General features: G+C 48.5%; 1 protein-coding gene across 1 annotated transcript in view; it reads left to right on the forward strand.

Annotated features, from left to right (window-relative positions):
• Window positions 1-13,730, forward strand: part of LOC311201740 (fibrillin-2-like) — a gene marked incomplete at both ends in the record, with an annotated part of 94,397 nt that overhangs the window by 4,748 nt on the left and 75,919 nt on the right. Inside the window, 2 exons of the mRNA XM_084276167.1 lie at window positions 9,581-9,663; window positions 11,947-12,045. Of these exons, the coding sequence (XP_084132293.1) occupies window positions 9,581-9,663; window positions 11,947-12,045 (182 nt within the window). The remainder of the gene's footprint in view (window positions 1-9,580; window positions 9,664-11,946; window positions 12,046-13,730) is intronic.

The raw sequence follows: 13,730 nt of genomic DNA on the forward strand, positions 1-13,730 counted from the left end.
GCGCTTGTCATACCTCTTCCATTGCTCTGGTTTATGCTAAGAGATGGAGGGGTGTCTAAGTGAGCTGTGGGGTGTGAAGGGTTTCCAAGCTGCTGTCCCATTGATTATCTTCTTTTTTGGCACCTTATTTCCGACTTGATGCTGTGGAGTGGAGAGGGAAGGTATGTTGTGACTGCGAAAGACCAATGTGGACGGGTGTGGATGGACTCTCCAGCCACCACCCCAAGCTTGGCAGATCAGATGGAGGAGAAGGAAAGTTCTGGGCCACTTGGCACCAGGTTAAACTGGAGCTGATGCTGGTTTTAATGCCATGGGGACACTGGAAATAGCAGAGATGAGCATTACCACTTCTGCCACTTCCTGAGCTGTGCACAGAGCAGATGACTTCCAGCAGCGTTTTAACCAGACTCCATCCCTAATGTTGCAGAATTGGAAAAAAAAGTGGGGTTTTTAAGCAGAAATTGTAATTTTCTTCACTCTCACTTTAGGTTCATCAGAAACATGTGCCTTTAAAGAGAGCTGATGCCCAAAACACAACAGCCTTGTCAGATGTTTCATGATTCAGGCCCTGACTCTGCCTCTGCCAAGTCCAAGCATAATGTTTTAGTTGACTTTGAAAGGAATAAGTCCTAAAGAGGAGTCAGCAAATCTCTTCTGCAGCATTACCATCTCTGCTGCTACTGTAAATCTAGTGAGGGGTATTGATTTCCTCAAAGTCCCATAGTGGAGTCACTTTAAATGCAGAATGTTAGTTTTGAGAGTTATAAAATATTGTTTTCTTGAAGTTGTAGAAGATTCCCTTGATGATGAAATCCAGTTCACTCTATCTGGATTAGAGTTTAGAGCAAGAACCAAGAGTAAGAACTGAGAAGCAGGAGCTTAGAGTAAGAACCTTGGTAAGAACCAAGGTTTCTTGTCCAGATTGGGACCTAACACAATTTAGAGATGGGGAACCCATGGTTCCACCCACCCAAGAGAAAAGTAGGTGCATACAAGGGTAAATGGTAGAGGAAAAGCCAGATCTAGCTTGTCGACCTAAGCAACAGTCCTTTGAGACTTTAATCTGTCTTTTTCTTGGTAAGAACCAAGGCTTTTACTCTGAGAATGAAATCCAGTTTAGAGTAAGAGCCACCTAGATTCTGCCCTACTGCTTGTGTGGGTGTTTTGTGATAAAAGACCCTGTAACTATGGTGACTTAAGTATTTAAGAAAGCAGATCTGTGGGGTAAGTCATGAGCTATGCCCACTTGTAACCACTGAATAACAACAGGTCTCAGGCCTTGATGAAAGTTGCTGCCTGGAATGGCCTGTGCTGCTGGTGGCTGCCCACATGTCTCCATGCCCAGGGTAGATGATCTCTGTACACCCCTTCCCACTAAAATACCTTATTCTGAAATACTGGCTTCCTTACAAGGTGGTGAAGTGCTTCTTCCTGGATGCACAGAGGACTTCTCCATCTCTAGGAGGCAGCTTTGTGGCATCTCCACTTAGAAATGATGCGGGAGGACATGGCAGGGAAGAGCATGGCCAAATGCCCATGCAGCTCACGGGCTTTTGCTCTGCGAAGCTCCGTGCTCCACAGCTGAGCGTATGTCACTTCAGGAAAGGAGCTTCTGTCCCTGTGATCTGGTTTCCTCTTGAGCTCATCTCAGCTGCTTCCAGGCCCACGGATTCCACACGTGTGAACCTTGCTGTGCATTCATGGAGCCAGAGGTGAGAGACTGGGTACGAACAAGAGGAGCAGAATTAAGGCAGCAGTAGCTGGAAACTTCACGACTTAAGACTCTTATTCCTAAATTTTGTGCTTTGATTTATGTTGTGAAATGGTTGATCTTGGACTTCTGGCCTAGGCTGGTCTCTCTTACTGGCAGGAAATGTGAAGGCCAGCATTGGCATGGCAAATCATTATCTGGCTCTAAAGTTAATAGGCTATATGGGTATTTTTTGGCAGCTTTAAGAACTGTATTTGGAGTTTTGATTTATTTCAGGGTTTAGGAAAAAAAAGATGAGTTGGTACTGCTGCTTTCCAAATGAAGGTGTTAAGCAGTTCCTGGAAATTAGTTGCATTTTCAGGCTTTTTCAAAGGAAAATATTTTCTGTGGTTCCTTGCTGATATATAGAATTTATATCTAAATGTGCACAAAGGAGGGAAGATTTTTCCCTACTACTGCTCATACAGAAGGTGTGAGGGTCTGGATAAAGTGTGTGTGGGATACTATGAGTGATAAAGAAAAGGTGTATAGCAAAAGATTTTATAGACATCCTCTTAGCTAAAAAGAAAATAATATTGAAAGTATTGTTGGGCTTAAAGTTGGAGTTGAGTTAAGCAGATGGAATACAAAACCTGTGCATTTTATGCAAGACTTTCCTTGCTTTTTGCTTCATTCCTTTCTGAACCTGAACAATAACCAGGCATCTTAAAGAAATTATTTCTGGACTTCCTGTCTTCCCAACTTTCAGCTAAAACTCAGGTGTCTGCCCCAGAGTCAGCTTTGCAGGTGCAGCTCACCTGCCCTTGGGCAGCCCGTTGGTGTGGTGTATTGTGGTGTGAGCTGGTGGCAACCAGGTGACTCAGCTGGGGTTGCTCTGGGTGTGTGTGGCTGGAGTCCATGGTGCAAGGAGGGCATCCTGGGGGACTGTGTCTGGGTGCAGGGAGGGCTCTTGAGCTGAGGCTGCAGTTTTTACTGGGGATCCAGGGGTCCCTGCTGGGACTTCCCTTCATTGCCTCTTGGTCCATCACCTTCCTGATAGCTGTGTGGAAAAGGGGGCTGAGAGACCTGTAGTCTCTAGGGACTGGTTCTCTGTGTTGGAGATGGCCTGTCCCCAAGGCACCCAAAGCTGGGCTGTGCTCTGAGCAGCAGTCGGACATCCAACTGTGGGCACAGACAGAAGCACCATTAAACATCAGAAAACCCCATTTGATGTTTCTATTTCAGGCCACAGACAGTATGGATTAGAAGTAGCAATGTAATAGCCATCTGGAAAAAAATGTTAATTTATCTTCATTTTCTAATAATGTAGAAATAAAACCAGTAAACACCTGAGTAACCTTGAAACTACATAATTGCTAAGCTGAGACATGTGTTTTAATAGCATGTGTTCTCCTGGATAGTTGAAGTGCTGAAATAGGTGTCAGTGCTATCTTTAGGGTCAGGTCATCCATTCTTTAGGGGAAAAATAACTAAAACAAAAGCAGAGATTAAAATAATTACTTAAATGAAGACTTCTTTCTGTTAACTATAACAGGCAAGAAAAAACTAGTATCTAATCACTTAAAGATAGATTTATCTAGAGCCCTCTCTAGGTTCTGGGAGGAGCAGCAGTCAGTGACACTCTTCCATCTCTTCCCATTCCTCCCAGTTTCCTTAAGGAGAGCAACAATAGAGGATCAGCAGCTGAGTTAGCTGCTTGAAGGGCTTTGAGCATCTTCCAGCAAGGCTGACTGAGCCCTGGCTGCTTGGTGTGGGCTCAAACAGCGACCAGGTCAGCACTGCTCAGCAGAACAGAGATGCACAGGAGTTCTGCCAGGGTTTGATAGGAGGGAAGGTGCTGCCTTTATCCTTGGGGATGGAGGTTGGGGGTGTTCAGGGGCCAGGGAAAGTAAAGGAAGGAATGTCAGAGACTGTAGGTCTGGGGCTTGGGTGGGATCAGAGAAAAATGCTTCTGTTGCCATGGAAGTATTACTGAGTGGGATCCATAGTGCAGCAAACAACTTCAGGATGTGCTGAGCTGGGGATGCTTTTGCACTTGCAGTATTACCCAGCACAGCAGCAGTGGTAGGGCATGTAACTGGTGTGGGTGGTAACAGCAAAACCAGCATCTCTGCACCTTTCAAATAAAATTCTTAAAGCAAAAATTACTGTTACTTGAACTCCTGCCTCAGTGAGACAGATGCCAGACTGCTTTGCAGAAACAAGAGGCTCATCTTTTGTGGGAAGGCTCCTTTGCAGGGCTGAGTCTGCACCCTTGGATTAAACTGGAGGTGCTGGGATAGGAGTGGCTGGCTTCTTGGGGGTACTGCTCTGCTTTCTCACTGTGAGGTTACTTATCCATTGCTTGAATACATACAGGGTTGGGGAAGTATGCAGTGAGTCATAGAATGTGTGAAGTTGGAACCTTTAGAGATCATCTAGTCCCACCCCTCTGTGGTGAGCAGGGACATCTTCAGCAGAGCAGGTCGCTCAGAGCCCTGTCCACCCTGACCTTGGATGTCTCCAGGGATGGGGCCTCACCCACCTCTCTGGGCACCCTGTCCCAGTGACCCACCACCCTCAGAGTGAAGAATCTTTCCTACCCAACCTAAATCTCCCCTTTTCCAGTTTACAAACCATCTCCCCTCGTGTCACTCCATGCCCTTGGGAGCAGTTCTTCCCCAGCTCTTACAGGTACCTTTCAGACTAGAAGGTCCCCTGGAGCTTTCTCTTCTCCAGACTGAACAACCCCAACTCTCAGCCTGTCTCCATAGGAGAGGTGCTCCAGCCCTTTGGTCATTTGTGTGGCCCCCTGAACACTGGCTTGTTAACACTGATAAATCACTGGAACAAATACTTGCAGTGCATTTGAGGGTTCTGCTGAGTCGAGAACTGAGACACACAAATATGCTCCCCTCTGTGCTAAGGATCCAGAAGTCAGCCTGGTTTCAAATCTCTTCTCAGATGACACAACCCCAAATCCCTCGGGGTGGGGAGATGCAAGACCAAAACCCACGATCACATTTGGCAGTATTTATTGTCCCCCTGGGATCTCCACTCAGGCTGAGGGTGACTGATGCCTGCAGTGGTTTTCCCCAGATATTGTGAGAGATGATCCCAGGGGCCCAGCAAAGAATGATGGTGAGATCAAAACCAAAAGGAATCTTGAATTGGAGGGGAAACTTCCAGCTCTGGAGCGGTAGGATCATCATTCCTGAAAAAGTCATATGCTGAAGTCATGTAAGAACAGAGGGTGTAGTGGTGATACTGATACAAATTCATCTTCTTTGACACTCTGCACATAGAGAATGACATTCTAAGAACAGGCTGGAGTGGGGGAAATAATTTAAAAAGAGACCTATTTTAAGGACCAGTATCATGGATCAAGTATGTGATCTCTTGATCATTAGGTTTGTGGCTGAATGGTTACGATGTGGTGTGTCTCATCCCGAAGCCCCCAGGTGCTGACCCCGTGTGCTGGTGGGAAAGCTGCTGCTCAGCCGTTCAGGAGCCTGGGCTCCAGCCCTGCTGCTCCCCTGCACGCTCGTGCTTTGGCAGGGCAGGAGGGTGGTTTTCACTGAGTGTTTTGTTTGAAACACTTGGAGTAAAAGGAATTTGTGCTTGGTCGCTTGCCTGCCTTACATCTGGGGCCTGGTAAAAGTGCAAGCCATGCTTTATTAACAGGCTTAGTTTACAGAATGAAGCAGTATGAGTTTCTGAGAGCACCTACTTTAACTCTGACTTGTTCCCATCGAGGGAGCAGAGAAGATCTGCAAGAGGTGTAGAGTGTTGACATCTCTGCCCTCACCAAGAGACTCAAACTGGTCCAGAGAACCATTTCTCAGTGCTAAAGTCCCTCTTGGCTCAGACACTTTTTCCCATTGAGCAGGAAGCGTCTTGGAAAGCAGAGCTCTGGAGACAGTCGATGTGCTGAGGACCTGTTGTCACCCAGCAGGAAGAATCTTTAGGCTGTATTGTGGAGGGAAATAAAGGATGACTGTGATAAAGGATCCCTGTGCTCAGGCAGCAGATAACCAACCTCTTGTGGGCAGACATACATCAGCTGAGCTGGGAGAAGTGTTTGCTGAGCCAGGGAGCATGGACCCAAGCAGAATAGCTGCAGGGTTGCAGCTTAGGGAAACTCAGTTGCTGGTCAGGGAGCTCTGCTTAATGAGAAGAGTGGGATTTTGTCCCAAAGTAATGAACTACAGCAAATTCTTCCTGAATGAATGTTGGTTCCCCCTGGATGAGGCCAGTGAGAAGGACGTGAGCAGCCAGGGGATCAACCCCTGTGCAGACCAGAGCATCTGGGAGCTGCTCAAGCCCTGGCAATCCACCAACTTTCATTCACTTTGGTCTCCCTCTAATTTAAAGAATGGAAATATCACTTCTGAAGGCCAGTGACAACTGAGGTATGCTGATTGCTTGTGGCAGGGGAGAGAAGCCCTGGGCTGCTGTTCCTGGTGTCTGGGAAGCACAAGGCTGCACATAGCCAAGTGTTTGCTAGCTGTGGGTCTTGCTGGAAGGCAGAAGTGCTCCTGGGGGGACACTGCAGTTACACACATCAGCCCTGCAGAGCTTTCTGGAGGGGGCTGGGGGAGTTCTTCCTATCTGGGTGCTTTCTCCCATGGCTGCAGGAGTGGGTAGAGATGTGCATGCACACGTATTGAGGACATAGCTGTGGGTGAGTGGGAAACAGGGGGTGACTTGGCTTAGTTTTTGGCTAGCATCTGGGTCTGCAAAGCATTCTCAGCCTGCACTTCAGGCTGTTCTGTCAGCCCTCTTCTACCTTTAACACAGGGAGTGTGATTCTGCTGGGGTGACACTGGGCATCTGACAGTAATTGGCAGGGTCGAGTCCTTTTCAGCTGCTTGCTCAGCTAGTAGGCAACAACTCAGTGCTCCAGGCTGTCATTCCCAGGCTGTTAACAGGATCAGGCTGCTGCAGCAACAGCCAGATGCTGGCACCCTGAGCCTGTGGGCAGTCTTGTGGTATGGACTGTCTCCCAGTCCTTGCTCATGCCTCTGACTCCTTTGTGGAGCTGGGATAAAGGCTTCTCATGCTACCAGCTGGGTGTTTTCACATGGCCACAGCTCTGCTCTGGTGGCTTTTTTTTCTTTGCCTCTCCCAACCCTCAGATGGAGCTACTGCCAGGAGGCAACATTTGGTGCCATCAATTGAAATTCAGGCTTACTTTGTCCCTGCTTATCTCTAAGCCCATTGTTTATTGCAAGTGGACAGACACCATGGCCAGCAATGCTTTTCCCTCTGCCCTTTCTTAGCATCACTCTTTAGCAGCTGAGCTCTCAGCCTTTTCCTAGGCTGCACTGGAGGAGAGAAGGGAAGCTTTCCCTCCTATTGGCAGGTCTATTTTTGCATCAGCTGAACCAGGGGGGTGGCTGATCAGTGTGGTTAAAGCATTGCTAGAAAGGACTCTACAAGCATGTCAGCTCTTATCTCTGTGGCTCTGACACCCAAAGGTGGAGCATGAGCATCATCTGAGCAGCATGACCGTGTCCCTCCAGGACTGCATCCTGGCTGGGTGAGGCCTCCTTGCTATGGCTGGCTTATAAGGAGGCAACACTGACTGTGAGTAGAGCTTTAAAAAACCCCAAAACATCTTGATTTTTAATTTAGGACTGATTGTTGAGAAGTCTTTTGATAGTTCTGAAATGGCTGTGGATTTGGATTATCAGGAATAATCAGAATGTTGTGGGCAAGTTTATTGATGATAAATGACTTTCCTCTAACCTTGACCTTCTTATCTCTTGGAGCTCTTCACCACAAACTATGGTTGCTCTTTTCTCTTCAACTAAATGGCATGCCTTTAATCCACACCTTCCTGCTGAACATAGGCTTCCAGTTTGTATTTCCCAGCATTGATATAACTGCTGTTATTTTTAAAAAGCACTTTTGTCACAACTTTGCTGAGGATGTTGGGTTTTTTCTTGCAAAACAGCATTCTCCTTATTGAATCTAATTCCATTCCCCCTCTAGATCATTTTTGTGACACGATTAACTTCAGCCCATTCAAATTGGATGGTTTGTTTTGAAACTCTGCTAATTTTTAGCATATGCTTATGAAGGTTCAGTCTGGGAAGAGCTATTGTGATCTTGGAGTTTGGCCTCCTGTGTGCCCAGCACCTCTCCCAGGATCCCTGAACAGAGTGATGAAATCCTTGGCTGATTGTCTTGCAGAAAGAGGTGGCACTTGCTGCCATAGTTAAACACCCACTTCGTTATTAATGTCACTTAACTTCTACTTTCTTCTGCTTTAGTCTATGGAACTGATGCCCAATACCTCTTTGTTCACTGTTTTTTGTCAAAAAACCCCAAACAAACCCAGCCTCCCAATGTTATACAGCCTTTTTATCAAAAACTATTCTTTACCCTTCAACAAGGCTTGAGGTAGCCTGTCGCCAGGGTTGCCCAAGGTCAATGGCCACCTGCCCTTGCAGAGGTGTTCACATCCATGTGTTGAAGGGGGCAAAGAGTCAGGCAGAAGTCGAGTGAACTTCCCTTCTCAGATAATGCCAGGGACATGTAACTACTCACTGGAGATCTACACTTGAATGTCAGTGGCAGTACCAGCTGGCTTTGTGTTTCATCCACCTAAAGCAACCAGGAGCTGAAACCCAAGATGTTCCCCCGTCTGCAGGGACTCTTCATCTGTCCCAGCAGAAACAGCTCTGCAGTCAAGGTCTACCTGCAACAACCACAGCACCCAGTGCTCCCAGCAGAGCCCTTGCCTCTGGCAGGGCTGGTGACGGAGGCTCCACACAGCACCAGAGCAGGTGGTGTGGGAATACGGTTGCCACAGGTTGCTGTGTGCTCTGGGCAGCAGGGCAGCACCCTCAGGATGGCCTGTGCTGCTCAGGGATCTTCTAACTGCTGTGAAGGCCAGGCCCCAAGGTTGCTTCCACATGGGAACACCTCTGCTGGGTAGAGGGCTTCTTGGAGGAGGTTTCTTAGGCTTTGCTCAGTGTTTGGGTCAGGAATGTGAACAGTGCTCCTTTTTCCATGGGAAAGCATTCTCCTCCTTCCACTTTGGAAGGCATCCCTCCAGCATGCCTGCTGCACGTCTGTGTGTCTGTGTGTCTGCACACGTGCTGCACTGGGTGTGCTCTGCACATCTGCAGTGGGGCTGCTCTACTGACACGGTGTTTCTGCAGCTTCTTGTCCTTGGGATCCCAAACAAGTCTGTGTTTCTGCTACATTGAAAGCAGGAGAGGGGCTGGTGCCCTGGGGTCCCTGGCAGGGCTCAAGGCTGGTTGGATGGGGCTGGGGGCATCCTGGGCTGGTGGGGGTGTCCCTGCCCATGGCAGGGGGGCTGGAGGGCCCTGCCCACCCAAACCTTTGTATGATTCTCTTCCAATTGCAGAGTCTGTTGTGCATCCTCTGTGTATCTGCTGCACAGCTTTGTTTGCACATGTTGTATAGAGTCATAGAATGGTTTTGGTTGGAAAAGACCTTCAGGGTCATTGAGTCCATCCACCCAGCCCTGCCAGGCCCCACACCAGACACTCCTCCAGGCTGAACACCCCCAGCTCCCTCAGCTGCTCCTCAGGATTTGCCCTCCAGCCCCTTCCCCAGCCTGGCTGCCCTTCTCTGGAGTCTTTCAAGAACCTCAGTGCCCTTCTTATGGTGAGGAGCCCAGCAAGCATTCTGCACAGGAAGGTCAGGAGTCAGTTATCTAATTTATAGTGGCTCCTGTTGGTGGGAATGAAGTGTGTCTTGTTCAAACTCAGTGAGGGAATGGGGTTTGGCAGAGAACTGTCACGCCAGAAGCTATTCAGCTGCTCTCCTACTGTGATGGTACATGCTGGATTTATCCAATGGAGAGCTGCACAGAAACAGAGGGGGGAAAAACCCATTGTTTTTAATTTTCAGACCCAATGTCTGTGGCTCGAGGTTCCACTCCTACTGCTGCCCTGGCTGGAAAACGCTGCCCGGAGGCAACCAGTGCATTGTCCGTGAGTATCCCTGTGCCTGTTACGGGCGCCGCGGGAATAGCTGCCCTGGGGAAGGAATGCAGATGGCAGGAGATTTCATAATCCACTGGGCTGGAGCAGCGATGGCTGGGAGTTCTCATCTCTGCCAGGCTTGCTCAAAGCAGGGTGGTTGCAGTGGGTCCCGTTGATCTGCTGCCAACCCACCACCCTGTTCCTAGTTGCTCCACAGTTTGTGTGCCTGCTTGAGAAGACAAGCCTCAAAGGAGAGCTCTTGGTGACTCCTGAGAGTGTCATTTCAGAGCTACTTGTTTAGATTAAATAACTTTGTTAGTAGCTAGAACAGCAGCTAGATGCTGATGCTGCAAACATGATGTCATGAGACAGTATCTACAAGCAGGAATCTGCATCTTTGGCCATCCAAAGCAGGATGCTGATGTAGATAAATCACACCTCTCCTCTGGCAGGCAGCTTTCCCAGTTGGAGTAGAGCATTATTTGACTCTCAAGTGTTGATGTACACCTATAAAATCCGTTTTAAGGGGCTGATGTTTTCAGTTTCTGGAGGTTAAAGGCATGAGCTATTGTGAGATGGAGGATCCCTTTGGAGGATGCTCCTATGGGAAGTGAAATTCAGCTCAGGAGTAAATGAATGAGGTTCTCACTGGACACAAAAGGGTGATTGTACCTGCACTGGGTCACGCTTCATGCTGCAGCACAGTAAATACATGGTGCCCTGGAGATAGTGACCATAACCTGGCCTTGGAGAACAGCAAACAGAACTATGGGATGCTTGTATCTCCCAGCTTTCTGAATAAACCTTCTGCACTAGAGTATACTTGGGATTGTCTGTGAATTCCTGTTCTCAAAACTTCCTGAAGTTGAGAGGTGTTTCAAGTTGAGGAAAGCAATTAGGGTCTCAGCAGGTTTCCCATGTAATACAGGTGATGTAGTTCAGAAGAGATCCCATCTTCAGAGTCAAAAACTCGGTCACCTTAGTGCAGCACCTCCTGTTTCCTAATTCAGAGCTGTCTGGGACCTCAAGTGTACAAAACTGAGCCCAGAGCTGCAAACATGCTCCTCTCAAAGGAGATGGTGTCTGTTGTATTATGAGTGATGGGGACAGTTGATGTGTCCTCACACATGAGTAACCAGTCCCCCAGTGTGGCATTTTTCTCACTAAAAAGAAAGAAGGGCAATAAAAAGGCAGGATGACCCCAGAGTGAAATGGATCTGACGTCACCCCAGGTGGTGGTAAGATGTGGAGTTCTGCACCCTGCCCTATCCCCATGAAAGAGACACAAAAACTCACAAAACCACAGAATCCCAGACTGGTTTGGATTGGAAGGCACCCCAAAGCCCATGTCATCCCCTGCTGTGGGCAGGGACACCCTCCACTAGCCCAGGTTACCCAAAGCCCCATCCAACCCAGCCCTGAACACTGGCAGGGATGGGATATCCTCCTCCCCATCCTGTGGACAGCAGACACCCCATCAAGGGGACGAGGCTTGAGTTTAACACAGGCTGCAGCAAAGGGTTAAGGAACTCACAGCCAAATAGCTGCTCAGTGGCATGTGGGGTTAGTGACATCCAGGGCTGTCTGCTGACTTTTCTCATAACTGTAAAACATGCCATCTGGGCTGGAGGTCCTCAGGGGACTGTGTGTTGTAATTGTATTTATAAAACACACAGAGATGAGATACTTTCATGGGGCTCTAATAAAATCTGTGCTTACACAGGTGGAACAATACTGCCAGCTATGCTCTTGGCTCCCATGGCACAGGAAGGGGAAGAAATTAGCAGGGGTCCCAGGCAAGAGAGGATGGGGATTGATATGGAGGTATCCTGCTGATGCCTCTCTGGCTGACTCAGGCTCAGCCCCTTGTTCAATGGGAGATGCATCCTGGTAACAGTTATCTCTGTGCCAATACTTCATGGAAACACAATATTTTTAAGGAAAAGAACAATTTGGCTCAGTGTGGGTGTCACTTGTCTCTGCTGAGGAGCATTTTTAGTAGGTGGAAGCAGTGAGATGTGTCTTCCCTGTCCTCAGCTGACTGAAAAAGCAATGTGGTAGCAGCACCAGCCCCAGTCTGTGATAAAAGGAAGATGTCTCCAGGAACAGCCTGTGAACAAATGGGCCCTTCCCTCTGTTGCTCTGCCCTTGAGGTGCCCCAGCTTCCCCCCCCCCAGGTTATTCTTCTTTGAAGGGGCGAATTCACACCATTTCAGCAGCCAAAACCACATCTGTGAGCGAGTTCACAGAGCAGCACGTTGCACTAATCGCTGTGTCCTCCTCTTCCTCCAGCAATTTGCAGGAATTCTTGTGGTGATGGATTTTGTTCGCGGCCAAACATGTGTACGTGCTCCAATGGACAACTTTCCCCCAACTGTGGCTCAGCTGGAGGTAAGAGAACATGATTCTTCTCCTCTGAAGCAGAGTTCTGAGCTCTCTTTAACATTTCCCAGGCATAATGGAAGGAAATGTCTCCACATCTCCGAAACGTTTTATGCCAGGTTCTCATCTGAGTTGGGCATTTAGTAACAAAATCTTGTCCTTTCTTGTCCTTTATCAACGGATCTTCACTGCTCCTGATACCTGGAGAAAACTGGCCAACCTGCTTGTGATTTCTGCTACTTTGGTATGAGAAATCCTACAGGATGCAGCTCAAAAAGCCCACATCACAGTCCCAAATAGAGATGCAGCTGCCAAATAGTCCATCCACCCCTGGCTGTTCTTTGAAGTAGAAGTAAATCTGTCTCTCAGCTTTTGTTAACCAAATATCTAATGGAAAAAATTACTGAGTTTTTCTTGGGCTGTGATTTGGGCATCAGGAGAATTTCCCAGAGGTGTTTTTTTAAGTGAACTGCAGTGGGATGATGGAAGTTGTGCACTGGCAGAGCTGGGAATGCAGGAACTGTATTGCCACTTCTCCTGCTCTCCCATCTCAGACCTTCAGGACAATAAACCTGAAGAGGGCTGTGTGGCTGAGTGTTCTGAGAAACAAACTAGAGGCCTCTGCAGTGTGACAGTCCAGAAAGCAATTCCCATCTCCCTCTGGTAATTTTTGCAGGATGCATTTAAGACCAGATCCTGCTTGCAACTGCTGCGTTGCTCTGCATAGGAAATGCTCCTGCTTGAGTCTAAATCCTGAGGGCTAATGGTGGCCTTTACTCTGGGATGGAATTGCTGCTTATCTGGCCTCCCTCTTACACTGGATTGTGTTGCTGAAAAGGAGTTATAGTAGATGCCAGGTGAGAGCTGCTAGTCCTTGGGAGAAGCCAGTCACACCCTGGGCTAGATTAAGAGGATCAAGGAAAGTATGATCCTCTCTGCTGAGGTGTAGAGAGGCTGTGGCTGGTTCCAAGCTGCCAGGTCAGGAGGGATGTGTGGAAGCTGAAGATGGGTCAGCAGTGGGCTACGAACCAGTTGGGACTGGAGCACATCCCCTGCGAGGAGAAGCTGAGGGACCCCCCTGGGTCAGTGCAGGAGCCAAGAGCTCTGCCCAGAAAGAGTGGAGCTGTGGCATGGAGGTGTTTTAAGAAGGGCAGTGTTGTTAGCACCCTAAAATGCAGAAATCAATGGTACTTTGTGGAGTCTTTTAAGGTCTCAGATGGCCATTGCTAAAGACAACCCAGAAATTGATTTCCCATGATTGCCCATCTATTGTTAACAGAGCGGCTCAGGGTCTGGGGGGAGGCCAGGGAACTAGCCCCCTCAAACCTCAAAACCACATTCAGGGTGTAACTCAAAGAAGGCAATTCCCAGACTCTGATTCCAAAGTGCCACGTTGTGCCTGAGGCCCTGCAGAAGGTCCCCAGCAAGTGCCCTCAGCACCAGAGCCTGTGACTGCCTTGGCTCTGCAGACCTTCCCTGGGCTGTGCTGAGGGGAAGGTGCTGCAGACACAAGTTGCTGGGGCTGAGGGTCCATATGTTAGCAATCATGTAGGAATGTGAGGAATGCTGTAAGCAGTATATACATTTGGGCACAGACCTGGCATTCCCCTGAGCCTGGGGTGGATTTCAGCATGAGCTCGAGGGGGGGTAGGTTCCTCTGCAGGGGCTTCATCAAATCTGGCTTTCATTGAGGG

This window comes from Gallinula chloropus, assembly GCF_964237585.1.
Source record: "Gallinula chloropus genome assembly, chromosome: 28".
Classification (NCBI taxonomy): Eukaryota; Metazoa; Chordata; class Aves; order Gruiformes; family Rallidae; genus Gallinula; species Gallinula chloropus.